General features: G+C 42.8%; 1 protein-coding gene across 3 annotated transcripts in view; it reads right to left on the bottom strand.

Annotated features, from left to right (window-relative positions):
• The window catches only part of Galnt11 (polypeptide N-acetylgalactosaminyltransferase 11), a 29,770-nt gene that overhangs the window by 6,759 nt on the left and 8,480 nt on the right, over nucleotides 1-14,531 (bottom strand). For all 3 annotated transcript variants that reach the window (XM_035448575.1, XM_027428412.2, XM_027428411.2), the window contains 7 exons: nucleotides 11,753-12,085; nucleotides 10,674-10,797; nucleotides 9,561-9,727; nucleotides 7,709-7,834; nucleotides 3,888-4,137; nucleotides 1,381-1,498; nucleotides 202-354 (listed from right to left, as the gene is read on the bottom strand). In XM_035448575.1, coding sequence (XP_035304466.1) covers nucleotides 202-354; nucleotides 1,381-1,498; nucleotides 3,888-4,137; nucleotides 7,709-7,834; nucleotides 9,561-9,727; nucleotides 10,674-10,797; nucleotides 11,753-12,047 — 1,233 coding nt within the window. In that variant the 5' untranslated portion in view covers nucleotides 12,048-12,085. The remainder of the gene's footprint in view (nucleotides 1-201; nucleotides 355-1,380; nucleotides 1,499-3,887; nucleotides 4,138-7,708; nucleotides 7,835-9,560; nucleotides 9,728-10,673; nucleotides 10,798-11,752; nucleotides 12,086-14,531) is intronic.

A 14,531-nucleotide genomic window follows, 5' to 3' on the forward strand; every position in this document is an offset into this window, starting at 1 on the left:
ACCAGCACATTAAAACAGAGCTGCTTCCAAAGTTTACAGGGTCACACTCAAATGAGTCAGATGAGAACCAAAACTGAGTGAATCTAGGATGAAAAGAAGCCCAAGGAGAAACAGCACAGTAGTAAAGGTCAGCCAAGGAGACGGATGCTTGAGTGGGATGAAAGGACACCACTAAGGCCATGGCTGGACACAGACACTCACCTTGTACTCATCTAACCAGACATGTGCCAGCCTCAGTGAGTTGTGTGTCATGGTGTCTTGGCCTTCAGGAGATCCATATGGACGCCTTTTCCGGAAAATGTGTCCTACTCTTGAGCAAGGGATGATGAAGAGCTTCCCACCACACATCCAGATCTAGCCAGAAGCAAACAGGTATCTGTTGTCAGTTCAGACTGTCATGAAGCACATGTCCCAACCTTTATGAATAGTGGCCATGCAACCTACAAGTATTTCTTGTACAAGATACACTCAGAAGAAAGTAGAGGCATTTAAAAATTAGAACTTCCTGAAATTAAAAATGCAACAAATTCTGAAAATTCATTTGCTTCCACATGTCTGAATTGTGCTATCACTTGTTGTGTTAATGGACTTGCTCTTGAGGGTTTAAGGACAAGGAATGCTTATTAGCTGGTCTTCTGTTTTTCATGTACTAAGAACTTTTTTCATACTTGTTTGTGCAATGTTCTTGCATAAGCAATGCACATGTGTGAGAATGAACATGGAGACCTCAGGTTAATATTGGGAATCTTGGGGCCAGAGAGACGGCTTGAGACGGCTTGGTGGTGAAGAGAACTTTTTAAAAAGAACAAGATGGCCGGGCGTTGGTGGCTCATGCCTTTAATCCCAGCACTTGGAAGGCAGAGGCAGGTGGATCTCAGTGAGTTCGAGGCCAGCCTAGTCTCCAGAGCGAGTGCCAGGATAGGCTCCAAAGCTACACAGAGAAACCCTGTCTTGAAAATCCAAAAAAAACAAAAAAAAAAAAAAACAAAAAACAAAAAACAAGATGGCTGACAGTTTGGGCTCAATTCTCAAGACCTACATGACAGAAAGAGAACCAATTCCATGTGTCATGTGTGAGAGTGTATATACATTTAATATTTATTTATGGGATTCATTCTGTTTTGCTAAAAAGAAAGAGTATAAAAGACAACTAATGGTATCTTTCAACCTGAAAAAATTTTGGAGAAAAACTGTCTTTTAAAGCACTATTGTGGTGTTTTCAAAATTATGTCAGCTATGGGCTGCCAAGGACTCTGCAGACAGAACCAGATGGGTGGTAGGTAGGGCCCACCTGCTCAGAAGGTTCTCTTTGCCCCTAAACTGCAATTATATTCCATTACAGACAATTTAATAACAGAACACACACACAATCAGAATTACCCGAAATGAGATTTCCAGATTTTCTCCTCCCCAGATATCCATGCCACTGTCATACTGTCCAAGGTCATTGAAATACTGTCTGTTCATTGCAAACAAGCCTCCAGCCATTGTAGGTGACCTAGAAAATGACACAGCCTGTGCTCATTCAATAAAACCAGTTACCTCTTATTTACAAAGTCTCTGTGACTCTGGGACACAGGAGATTAGCTGTCATTAGAGAAAAGGTAAACAATAAGAAGATAACAAATAAAAAAGAAACATTTTCATCTAATAGGGAACAAGCTAGGCCACATACCTAAATTTCCTGGATTTCTGGGGCTATATTAAGTATCTGGCATAAGGTTATGTTCTAAGTATCACTGTACTTTTCTTTTAATCAAGCTCAATAGAAACCCAATTCAAATGACTATAATTCCTTTTGATGGCCTAGTAGAGGCACTGGGACAAAAACTGACTCTAGGGCCTGCCACAGAGACAGTCTCAATTTCTGAGTTGGACAAACCTCAGCAGTGACTCTCAAGTGGATGACTGTGCCAACAGTGGCATCCATAATGTTAAAGCACTTTTAGAACTCTAAATATTTAGAGCCATCATCCTTGGCATGTCAATGGGGTAGAGGGGCCACTACTGGCATCTGGTTTGAGGCCAGGGATTCTGTTAACTCCTAAAACACATAAGGGTCATGCCCACCCCTCACCAGCAGCCTGCCAACAATGGACATGAGGGCTAAGGTTGCAGCACCCTGTCCTGCAAAGAGAAAAGCTGCAATAGGCACTACTAAAAGGCTCAATCCCCACTTCCAGGCATCTGACCTCCTGAACTGGAGCTGAGGGTTCATGGTAGGTTCTACTGGCCTAAACTGCTTAAAGAAGAGAGGCAGAATACTCAACAAGGACTCTAGAATGTCTAACAAAAGAGTAGACAGATAAATAACTGGGCAACCAGGGAGGCAAATCACAGCAAAGAGAAACAGTCTATCACAAAAATAGATGTGAAAGTTTTAGTTATGAAGCTATCAAACAGACTTCAAAATAACTGCTCAATACACTATAATTAAAAAAGAAGGCTGAGTCAGGCAGTGGTGGTGCACGCCTTTAATCCCAGCACTGGGGAGGCAGAGGCAGTCGGATCTCTGTGAGTTCGAGACCAGAGAGCTAGTTCCAGGACAGCCTCCAAAGCCACAGAGAAACAACCCTGTCTTGAAAAACAAAAAAACAAAAGAAAACAAAACAAAAAAAAAAACAAAGGCTGAAAGCTTGGAGAAGATGACATACCCTAAAAACCAATTGCACATTGACTAGATGTGGCTCAGTTGGTAAGAGGGCTTGTAGAGCAGGCAGAAACCCATGGCTTCAATTATCAATCCTACAGATACAGCAGTTACATGACACAAGCCCAGTCTGTCTTTAAAAAAACAAAACAACAAAACCTATTCATACATGTCTGAAAAACACTTTGGGTAAAAAAAGTATCTTCAAAGGAATAAAAAATAAGACAGCCAAGACTGTATTGGCAATTGATAGTTGCTGGGAAAGGGAAAATCCGTTTTCTTCAACACTGGGTATATCAACCACACCCAAAGCAGGCCCATGCACTAGAATAGTTGGCCTACACAAAATGGAGTCTTTGGGGAGGTGTGTGTATTTTTGTGTGCACTTTGTTTTGTTCTTGAGTTTGATTTTTAAGAAAGAATATTAAGTTGGGTGGGTAGAGAGAGAGATCTGAGTGACAGGAGTTGGTAAGGAGAAAGAATATGGCCCAAAATACATTGTATAAAAAATTGAAAAAAACATTTTAAAAAGACTGATATGCCTTCTTGTCTGCAACAGAGAGGTTCCTGCAGGCTGTGTCTAGTTACCTCCAGGTCTTGTATGAAACACAAGTGCATTACACAGTTAGACTTGGGTCTCATCCCAAAATATCCAATTATGGATATGCAAATATTCCAAAATACAACAAACATAATTGAAATCCAAAACACTTAGTATCTCAAAGAGATACTCAGCCTATAGTGAACTGGACACAGACCACAGTGCATGGGGGCACCCACACTGCCTCAGGAAACAGTTACCTATTTGCCTCTCTCATAAAGCTACACAACACTTGCGTGCACTGACAGTTTCTTACTATTAACTCTGGGCTGGGTTTATATAAAACTTAAGCATCTTTACTGGGCCAGGCATGGTGGTGCATATCTTTAATTCCAGCACATGGGAGGCAGGCAGGTGAATCACTGAGTTTAAGGCCAGCCTGGTTTACAGAGTGAGTTCCACGACAGCCAGAACTGTTATACATATAAATCCTGTCTCAAAGACAAACAATAAACAAAAAGAAAAATGTTTTGTTTTTTAAATAGGGTCTCTCTTTGTAGCACCTGGCTTCAAAAATTGTTTTTACCAGGTAAGTTAAGTCGAGACCTCCATTTGCCCCTTATAAAGAATCAATTTTCCTTAGCAGACTGTTCTCTTTTAAGGAAATGCCAGTGGGATTCTACCTACTTCTCTTACCTTATAGGTGCAGTAGCTCCATCGGCTCCTCCCAGCTCAGACACAGGCACTAAATCCCACTTGAAGTGCAGCCCCCAGTTGAAACCTCCCCGAACCACTGGGGATGAGCTGTAGGCAAGTGTGTCAGCGCTGATGATGTCAATCACGGGGCACACCACAGTGTGTGGATCCTCCAGGATGATGGCCAGCAAAGGCTGCAACCACATCACATTCACTTCACAGTGGCTGTCTAGAAACACCAGGACTTCTCCTGGAGAGGCCAAAGGAGAAGATGGGGGAGTGGTACCTCATACTTGGCCAAGCAAGGACGCAGCTGACCAGCAAGGATGGCGATGTTAGACACAAACCATGGATAGCCACCATGACCACTCCATCAAGAAACTACTCTTGCACTCCAAAAAAAAAAAAAAAAAAGAAAGAAAAGAAAAAGAAACTACTCTTTACACTGCCAGCTGGGTTCAGGGAAAGATATCCTCTGGCCAAGAGTTTTCTCTGAAATGTACACTGTCTTGGAGAGGCTACAAACTACCTGCACAATCCCAACAAGCTGTTAGGCAACTCAGGAGACTCCTCTTCCAGTGACAGCCAGACCCAATGTGTTCTGGTGCAGTGACATTGGCCAGTTGTGGAGTCCACTTTTACTACAGTCATTTAACTCCAAGTATCTAATTTAGTACATTCATGCCTTAGAGGCCATAACTACACTGTCTTCAATGGCTTAGCATCACTGAGAACTGGTGACCACTATACTATGGCAACTTTCTTGCAAGAGGAGCAGGGCTTGCAGGATGGAGTATGGGCTGCTGTGCCAACCACAGTGGGACACCATCCATACACATCATCTTTCTTCACGATAATACCTCCAGCTCACTTACCATTTCACAAGGGCTCAGCCTTATTAGTAAATATAAATGACTCAAACTGCATCCTGGGTCTGGTGGCGGATACCCTAGCCTCAGAGCCCTCATCCAGTGGCTGATGGAAGCAGAGACAGACATCCACAGATACACACTGAACTGAACTCTGGAACTTAGTTGCAGAGAGGGAGGAGTGAAGATTGAAGGGGTCAGTACTAGGCTGGTGAAACCCACAGAAACAGCTGGCCTGAGCAAGGGGGAGCACATGGACCCCAGACTGCTGTCTGGGAGGCCAGTACAGGACTGACCCAGACCCCTGAACACAGATGTCAATGAGGAGGCCTCTGCACTCTAGGAGGCCACTGGTAGTGGATTAGTATATTTTTCCCTGGTGTAAGAAGGGACCTTGAGAGCCCATCCCACATGAAGGGATACACTCTTACCCTGGACACATGGGGAGGGCCTAAGCCCAGCCCAGAATGATATGGTGGACTTTGCGGAGGCCCTATTGAGGGCCCTACCCTGCCTGGGGAGTGGAGGGTGGATGGGGTAGGGGTGGCGGGGGGGGGGTAGGTAGGGGTGGGGTAGTAGGGATGAGGGTGAGGGGAGGGAGAGGGAGAACGGATTGACATGTGAAACAAGCTTGTTCCTAATTTGAACTAATAATAAAAAAAAGAAAAAGAAAAAAAAAACCAAACTTCATCCTGTTATCTTTACGTCTCCTTGATAAATGTCAGCAAGGTTGAGAACTGTTGGTTTTGATAACTCCAAATTTCTTTGAGAAACTTGAATTATCAGAGAGAATTATTCTAAATAAGCATCAAAGTAGATTTTATATGACTTATTAGAACATAAATTTTTGACAAAAATACCTCTAAGTTTTCAATGATGACAGCAAATTAGTTACTAGTTCCCTGTTTGAACACAAGCTCAATGTGGACATAAAACATCTAGCTATCACCTAATACAGCATGCACAATTCTCAGCACCACCGGTGCTCAGTGGAAAATGAAGTCAGGGTTTCTTTAAGGAGAAATGTCTTCATAGCTTTTCTTAATTCTGAAAGTACTACTTTTCCAAATGAGACCAAGTTAATTGATCTCAAACCGGCTTGAACCTGACAGATCCTGGACCATATCTCAATGAAGACAACCAAATCATGAAATAATAGCAAATATTCACTGTAACAGTATAGTGCTTTAAATGGCATAATCTTCAAAGCTCCAGAATTTTCTCCAGCTCATCAATCATCAATGACCCAGGAAACTGGCTAAAGCTTTGGAAAAGCTGACCTCAGGGCACTGGCTCTGACTGAATGCAGAGGGACTTTTCTCCTTTCCTGTCTACTGCTTCAGGTCATAGTAGGTTTTTAAAGAACAAGATCAAATTTCAAAAGTGAAATCCAACCAAGCCCAGCAAGTGCAATGTGCCATGGCTACAGGGGAGAGTGGCGGTGCTCAGTGCTGATCATCACAGACCCTGTGGGGAGGGGGGATCTGAAGGAGAGCAATTCATAGCAGAGAATAGGTGGCATCACTATGAGGGAGAGGCTCAAGTCAGGACTTACCAACTTCCCTCATGACTTCTGATATTTTTTGGTTGTGAGCCTAGCCTTTAACGGCTGAGCAATCTCTCCAGTCCCCCTCATGACTTCTGATATGCCCATGAACTACTTAAAGCAGATTCATTTTTCTATTTTTTTTTTAAAGAAAATATGTTAGTCAAGATCAATAAAAGAAATCAGGAATGCCAACCTTATGCCCTATCTTTCTAGGTTAGTATAAAAGAGATGCAGCCAGATGTGGTGCTGCATCTGTATAATCCCACAACTTGGGAGGCAGAGGAGGGACCCTGAGTTCAAGGTCTTCCTCAGTTACACAGGAAGGAAGAAGCCAGTCTGGGCTCAAAACAAAGGAACACAAAAACAGCACAGGAGTTACTAGACTCTTCTCTGCAGAAGAGTGGGTCTGCACCTGTCCTTTGCTTTCAGGGGGGAGATTAGTGTGTGGTGCATGATGGAGAGGCCTCAAAACCTCCCAATAACAACAGACTTTCTCCTCCCTGCTAGATTTAAATAATGTTCATAGTTATGAAAATCAATCTTATTTACCAAGTAGAGATGTGCATTACACACACACACACACACACACACACACACACACACACACACACACACACACGGTTTTTGAGACAGGGTTTCTGTGCAGCTTTGGAGCCTATCCTGGAATTCGCTCTGGAGACCAGGCTGGCCTTGAACTCACAGAGATCCGCCTGCCTCTGCCTCCTGAGTGTTGGGATTAAAGGCGTGCGCCACCAACGCCCAGCTCTATATTTTTAAATATAGAAATTTTTAAAAGTTCAGTTACTTGTTAGCTTGGACTTTTCCACTTACATAAGCCTCAAGGTAAGAAACCTATTTTAGAGGCCAATAATTAACCAAAAGGTTACTACAAAAAACAGGCCAGTGAGGGCTCCAGCAGCAATTTTTGTACCCTGTGCTTTAGGGCAGCAGGTCAGAGTTATATAACCTTTCCAAACAGAACAAGCTTTGTCACTCCTTTGGGCAACAACCAATGAAAACAAGGCATAGTGGACTGAATGAGAATGGCCCCTGCAGGCTCATCTTTAAATGCTTGGCCCCACTGGACGGAACTGTTTAGGAGGGGTTATGAGGTAGAGCCTATTGGAGGAGGTGTGTCATTGGAGGTGCACTTTGAGGTTTCAAAATCCCACGCCAGGCCTAATTAGCTCTGTTCTGCCTCTTGCTTGTGGATCAGATGTAAGCTTTCAGCTACTGCTCCAGTGCCACATGGTCATGAACTAACCCTCTGAAACCATAAGCCCTAAATGAAATGCTTTCTGTTAAGCTGCCTTGCTCATGGTGTCTCTTCATAGCAATAGAACAGTAACTAAGACGGAGGGCTTTTTGGGGAGCCCTGTAGGTGTCCACCACCACAGACAGACCTGTAGCATGGGCTGCTCCAATCATTCTTCCTCGGATCAATCCCTCGCGTTTCCTATTTCTTATGACCTTGACTTTTGCGGGCAGGTATCTTTGGATGTACTCATCTAGTTCTCCTTTTAAATCATCTGAAAACAAGAATTCCATAATTACTCACATCATAAGACACATACAACACGGTATCTTATGACCAACATCTACAAGTGATCAAAGAAATGTGTTAGACTCTACCTAGCGTCCTTTGTAGGGGGAAAAAGAAACCCAGAGTGAAAGTTAAAACCTAGCCAAGAGGGATAGTTGCCTTAGATGTGTATTTCCATAGACAATGTCTAAAATGAAGCCAAACATGAAAGCTCTTGCCTGCACTTTCGGTGCCTACTTTGGCTTGATAGTAAATGTGAGGCCAGCCTAGACTATAAAAAGAGGCTCTTTGCCGGGCGATGGTGGCTCACGCCTTTAATCCCAGCACTCCGGAGGCAGAGGCAGGCGGATCTCTGTGAGTTTGAGGCCAGCCTGGTCTCCAAAGCGAGTGCCAGGATAGGCTCCAAAGCTACACAGTGAAACCCTGTCTCGAAAAAACAAAACAAAAAACAAAAAGAGGCTCTTGTTGTAAAAAACAAAAAAACAAACAAACAAACAAAAGCCAGGTGAGGCATTGCTCACCTTTAACCCCAGCACTTGGATGGCAGAGGCAAGCAGAGTTCAATGCCTGGTTCTACATAGGAGTTCTAGGACAGCCAGAACTACACAGAGAGACCCTGTCTCAAAAAACAAACCAAAAAAAAAAAAAGTGTGGGGGGTAAGTTTTAATGTCTATGAACCTTTCCAGATTTCTTACATAAAGTTTCTGTATTTACCCAGGTGTGAGTATTGTGGTCTCATGGGTGCTGTGTTCATTCACCAGTCCATAAGTGTACTGGTGTCTCTTCAGCTCTGCTGAAGCTACAGAGGGTCTAAAGAGTCGCTGAGTACATGGAAGATGTCTCCATGACACCCCATCACTGGGTCTGCAGTCCTATTCTACAGGGTGAAGGCTAGAAGCCAAGCAGACTAAGTACAAGAACCTCAGTGCTACTAAAAAAAAACTATTCTGAGCAACGGTCCCTTACTCTTCTATCTCCATCTCTGTAAAACGGATCCCTGCTCATCTTGAAAGAGGCTGAGAGCTGAATGGGAATTAATAGTAGAAAGCTTCTCTTTGGGAAAATCTACAGTTAAAGAAAGATATGTAAAATATGTAGTGATTCTAAGAAAACTGGGACTCAGATAACATCTAAGAGCTATCTGAATGCAGTGCACTCTGGGAACAGCTGGTATAGCTTACTCCACAAGCATGGTCCATGCATGGCACTGTGCCAAATGAAAAGTGCCAATCTCAAAAGGGCACATACTGCATATCCATCTACATGACACGCTTTAAATGACAAAATCAGAGGTCACCAGATGCCAGGGAAGGGTGCTAGGGGCACAAAGACAGAGTGTAGCTCTAAAGGGAGCACCAGGGACTGCTGGGTGATGCAGTGTGCTTCTGATGACTGAGCTGGTGCTAACAACAATCTTCATGCAAGATAAAATGGCACTTCTCCATTGTGGAATTCTGTGTCCTTCACTGTACGTAAGTATGAAAGAACGTGGGAAACTGGTTGAGGGGCAAACTGAAGTCTTCATAACTTCCTACGAATCTGAGTTTAATTCATAACAGACATTTTTTTATAGCAAGCCAAGAGGAAATTCCCCAGGGGTAAATCTGAGTAACACTGTAAACAGATTGGGCAGGCTGTCAGCTCTGCTGTGGCTGCATCACACAGTGAACAAGAACCTTGATGAACTGTGACCATTCACAGCATCACTTACCAAAGTCACTGCTGTCATCCACAAGGATGATCTCATGAAGAAGGTGTGCTGGTGTGCGGTCCACAACACTGTGCACAGTCCGCAGCAAGGCAGAGAAGGCTTCGTTATAGAAACAGATAACAACACTAGCAGTTGGCAGGTCAGCCGGGTAGGACTTTCCTCTACACCTTTAACAATCAAAACAAGAAAATCTGATATTTTAAGAAGCTCAGCCAGGCGTTGGTGGCGCACGCCTTTAATCCCAGCACTCGGGAGGCAGAGGCAGGCAGATCTCTGTGAGTTCGAGGCCAGCCTAGTCTCCAAAGCTAGTGCCAGGATAGGCTCCAAAGCCACAGAGAGAAACCCTGTCTCGAAAAACCAAAATAAATAAATAAACTCCAAGGTCCTGACCGCTTTCCTTCAGCCTCACCACCTCCAATGTCTGTCCCACCTAGTTACATCCTCTTGCAGCTCCCCCCATACCAAAGTGGATGAGGGCAGAGCTTCCAATGCACCCACTCACACTTTGGAGCCTTGTCTGTGATGTCTCTACAGGAGGAAAGGCCTGCTTGCTGCAGTGAGACCACTTGCTGCAAAGCCAGACTGCTCCACCAGCCTCATATCATGCTACTGCAGTAACCGTTGCCACACCTGCCCCAAACAGACTGAGCCCTGTGAACCCAGGGGCTACATCTTATTCTGTGCAGGATCTATGTACTGCATGGCAAACTGAAGACACCATTGAAAGAAAGAAAATAATAAAGCATAAAAAATTATGTAAAAATTTTATTTTAATTATTTTATTAATTAATTATTTAATTAATTGTTTTATTAATTAATTTATTAATTTATTAATTAATTTATTTTATTAATTTCACACTAGTTTTATTTCCTGGTTGCCATAAATAATTTTTTTGAAGTTTAGGTTTAGGTTATTTACTTGAAATGTCCAAAAACACATAGTAAGCTCTAAAACTGCATCATACTCCCAGACTATGCTGCTTCAAGAGTGGAGTGGGACCAGTTCACTGTTCTGTTATGACAAATCATGCCAAATCCGAGCCCTGCCCGTGACTGCCCACACTGGCATTAACACTGTCACTGGAACTCATCGTAAGCCAATAAGGAGCATACTTTGCATTCCTGGTGTCTGGCACATCTCTGTGGTATCCCAAACGGTTACTAATAAGCATATTAAAGGCATGTTTCTGGTAGCCCAGGTCTCTCAATTCCTGATCACGTTCATTGAAAATCATACCTGAAAGAGTGAAATTAGAGTCAGTCTTAGGTCTCGAAAGATGATCTCAACAACCACTATGATGTGATAACCCCACCCCCAAGCCTTGATTTTGCAATTATAATTAGATTATATCACTGTATTTTTCAAATTGGCTGTCTGCGGTTTCAGGTTTCAAATAGTAAGCTGAGATTAATGTCAGATTCTTAGCAATTTAACGCAAACCAAGTGTGCTCTAACCATGAACACCTGCTCAAAACCACTATTTTAAGAACACTTTATTATATGTTGGCACACATACCTTTAATCCCAGCACACAGGAGACAGAGGCAGGCAGATTTCTGTTCTGGACTACATAGTAAGTTCCAGGCCAGCTAGGGATACATACTGAGACCCTGTCTCAAAAAAAACAAATGCATGAGGTGCTGGAGAGGTTCTGAGTTCAATTCCCAGCAACCACATGGTGGCTCACAACCATCTGTAATGTGATCTGGTGCCTTCTTCTGGCACGCACTGTATACATGATAGATAAATAAACCTTTAAAAAAAAAACAAAAAACAAAAACAAATGCATGGACTAGCAAAACACACATACATACATACATACACACACACACACACACACACACACACACACACACACAAATTTTATTACATTCACAAGACAAATTATCTGTGACCAGAGAAAAATACTGATAATGTTCCATAAAAGAAATAGATTATTAAATCCCAATGGACTGATTTCAGTAAGCCCCAATTTCATCAAGTTTTTATATGAACCCATGCCCCGCAAAAAATGTACACATAAGCTTTTATATAAAAGGTTTCTATAATCTTCGTTCGGGTTCAGACTTTAAACAACTTCCCTGTCAGCTGCTGCACAGATCTAACTAGAACCATGTAACTTATGTGGACAGCAGAGCACTTCTAACCCTGAGCATCACATGATTTAAAGAGCACAATCCTGATTACTTACCCAGCTCGGAGGAGGACTTCGAGAGGCCTTTATCTGTATCTTCAATGTGATTATTTATCAAATGGTCCATTCTGTTTGCTTTAAACTGTGGATCTAACACTCGACCTGGACTTCGAGTAAAACGTGGATAGAATTTTTTGGGAAATGGTCCATAGGGTCCAGACCCCTTGATGGGCACATTCTTAAGGGGCTGAGTCACTTCACTGAAGTTGAAATAAATAAAAAGCAGAACTGTCCAGGTAGCAGATGTAAAAAGGCACCCATAGCAGAAATATCGAACTGTGACACTTCCCATTATAGACCTAGCATAGCTCAAGGGCCATTTTCAATTTCCTAAAAAGGAAAGATGGACATGTTAGACCCTCCAGAACACTCTTCAATCAGGTACTGAACACACTGATTTCCAAACCATCCTACCTACCCATTATTAACAGAGATTTAGAGAAAAAAAAATACACAAAGTGTTAACATTTAGAAAAACAAAGCAAAGCAGCTGACATATTCACCTGCCCTGTTAATGAATACTACTTTACCTTTGCTCTGGGTTGCTTTCAGTTTGGTCACTGTTTTCACACTCTATCTTTGCATGACTAGAATATAAGTACTGCATGTACCATCACGGGACATGTAAAGTCAGAACAAAATACCCTAACAAATAGCAGCACATATAAAACATTCCAAGTGAACCCAGGACAAGGAAGTACTACCTAAGAACCCCATGCACATAGGTGTCTGCACAAAGACACAACTTATAAATTACTTATTTCTACAGTCAATTCAAAAACAAGACAAAGCAAATTAATTATTAAACCTCCCTTAAAACATTAAGCTTCTCCAACAAGATTATGCCTCAGCCTAGATGGTAAACATCTGTTCTTAAATTATTTGCCAACCAAGAACTACCAGACATTTCACAAGTCAACCGAAAAAAAAAACAAAATAAGTAAAACTAACACAGTAATAGTAATGAGAGGGTAGTCACTAAAATGGACTCAGGGCACCAGTGAGCTGCCCTGTCTGCTGGAAGTACCTTTTAAACTAAATACATACATGAAAACTGCAAGAGCAAGGAAGTGCTCAGGAAGAAAGTTCAAAAAGCCTTATCAGGAAAAACAAGTCACAGATTTGCAACAACATGGAAAGAAGACAGAGGCATGACCTTTAAGGCAAACCCTGAGTTTCAACTAAGAAAAATATTTTAACTGCCTAATATCTTGGCTTCAGAGCAGGCAACTAACAAGCAAACAGTAATAAAAACAAAGGCACACGGTGAAGTCAGGTCATAGGCATGTTGCTTTGATCTAAGCCAACTATGTAGCAAAACTAACATTTAAAGATGGTTCTCCTCAAGCCACTCCAGGCCTTCCTGCCTCTGCTGTGTATCTTAACACAGAATGGAGCCATTCAAAGTTGACATGAAGAATGACAGCCAAGACCTTCACAGTCCCAGGATACAACAGCTGTTCCAGCAAGCAACTCTGTACCACAAGTGGACAGTGACATTTTTGTTTCTTCAGTCTGTGAAAGACCAGAAATTACAGCAAGCTTTGAGGTTTCTTGCTTTCTTCCTTCCTTTTAGATTTCTTATAGTTTATGAATATTTTGCCTCCATGTATCTATGTGCACCAGATGTATGCCCGGTGTCCATAAAAGTCAAAAGAGGACATTAGATGCCCTGGAACTGGAATTAGGGAATGGTTATGAACTACCATGTAAATATGGCAATCAAACCTAGGTCATCTGTAAGAGCAACAAATGTTCTTAACCACTGAGTACAGCATGCTTTGCAATCCCAAGGCTGAGAAAGTAAAGACAGGACCCTGAGACTTGCTAGCCAGCTGGTCTAGTTCTTGAAGCCCAGGCCTCAGTAAGAAAGTGTCTTAAAAACAAAAGGAAGCAAAACAAACAAACAAACCAAAGTGGCCCCCACCCCCACCCCCACCCCACAGCCTGTCAGCATCAGTTTGTGCTGGCCAAATATTTTTGGATGTGTGATCTTCCGCTGGAACACAATAGACTTATCAGGGGCTACACTCGTAGAGAAAACTGACTCTTCCTCTCCCAGCAGCTAACAACTCTCAGTAGCACCTGGGGCAGAATTTCCACCTCCTCTTTCTATGCTGGGATATGACTTGGCTTGGCCTTAACAGGTCTTCTGTGTGCTGTCATAACCACTGTGAGTTCACATGTGAAGCTGCCCTGCTGTGTCCAGAAAACACTGGTTCCTTGTGGTCATCCATTCCCTTTGGCTCTTTCCACCTACCTCTTTCCACAATGATCCCTGGGCTTTGGGGGTGAAGGATGTGATATATAAATTCCTTTAAAGCTAAACATTCTGTAGTATTTTATGCTCTGCACCTTGGCCACTTGAGTCTCTGTGTTGTTATCTATTGCAAACAGGAGCTTCTCTGACAAGGGTTTCAGAAGTTCCCTAATCTATGGGTATAAAGGTAAGTCACTAGGAGTCAGTTTATTATGTCTACTGAGCAAAGTAATAGTAGTAGGTTCTCTCCTAGGGCCTCCATCCCTGCCATGTTCTCAGCAGGCAATAATGGTGCTGGGTATGGGCCTTAAACCCAATCAGAAAGTGGTTGGTTACCCTGTGGTGTCTGTGCTACTTCTATACCCTGTCTTGCCAGGCCAGTCGTGACTGTAACTGGGAGAGCTCACAGCTGGTGCTTGCTTTCCTTTTCCCGGGAGCACATAAGGCAGCTTCAGCACTCTTAGGAAAGCTGGCCAATAGGGACAAAGTTCCCAGGTCAGTACCACAGGATTTTTT

The sequence above is a fragment of the Cricetulus griseus genome, chromosome 8 (genome assembly GCF_003668045.3).
Source record: "Cricetulus griseus strain 17A/GY chromosome 8, alternate assembly CriGri-PICRH-1.0, whole genome shotgun sequence".
In the NCBI taxonomy this organism is placed as follows: Eukaryota; Metazoa; Chordata; class Mammalia; order Rodentia; family Cricetidae; genus Cricetulus; species Cricetulus griseus.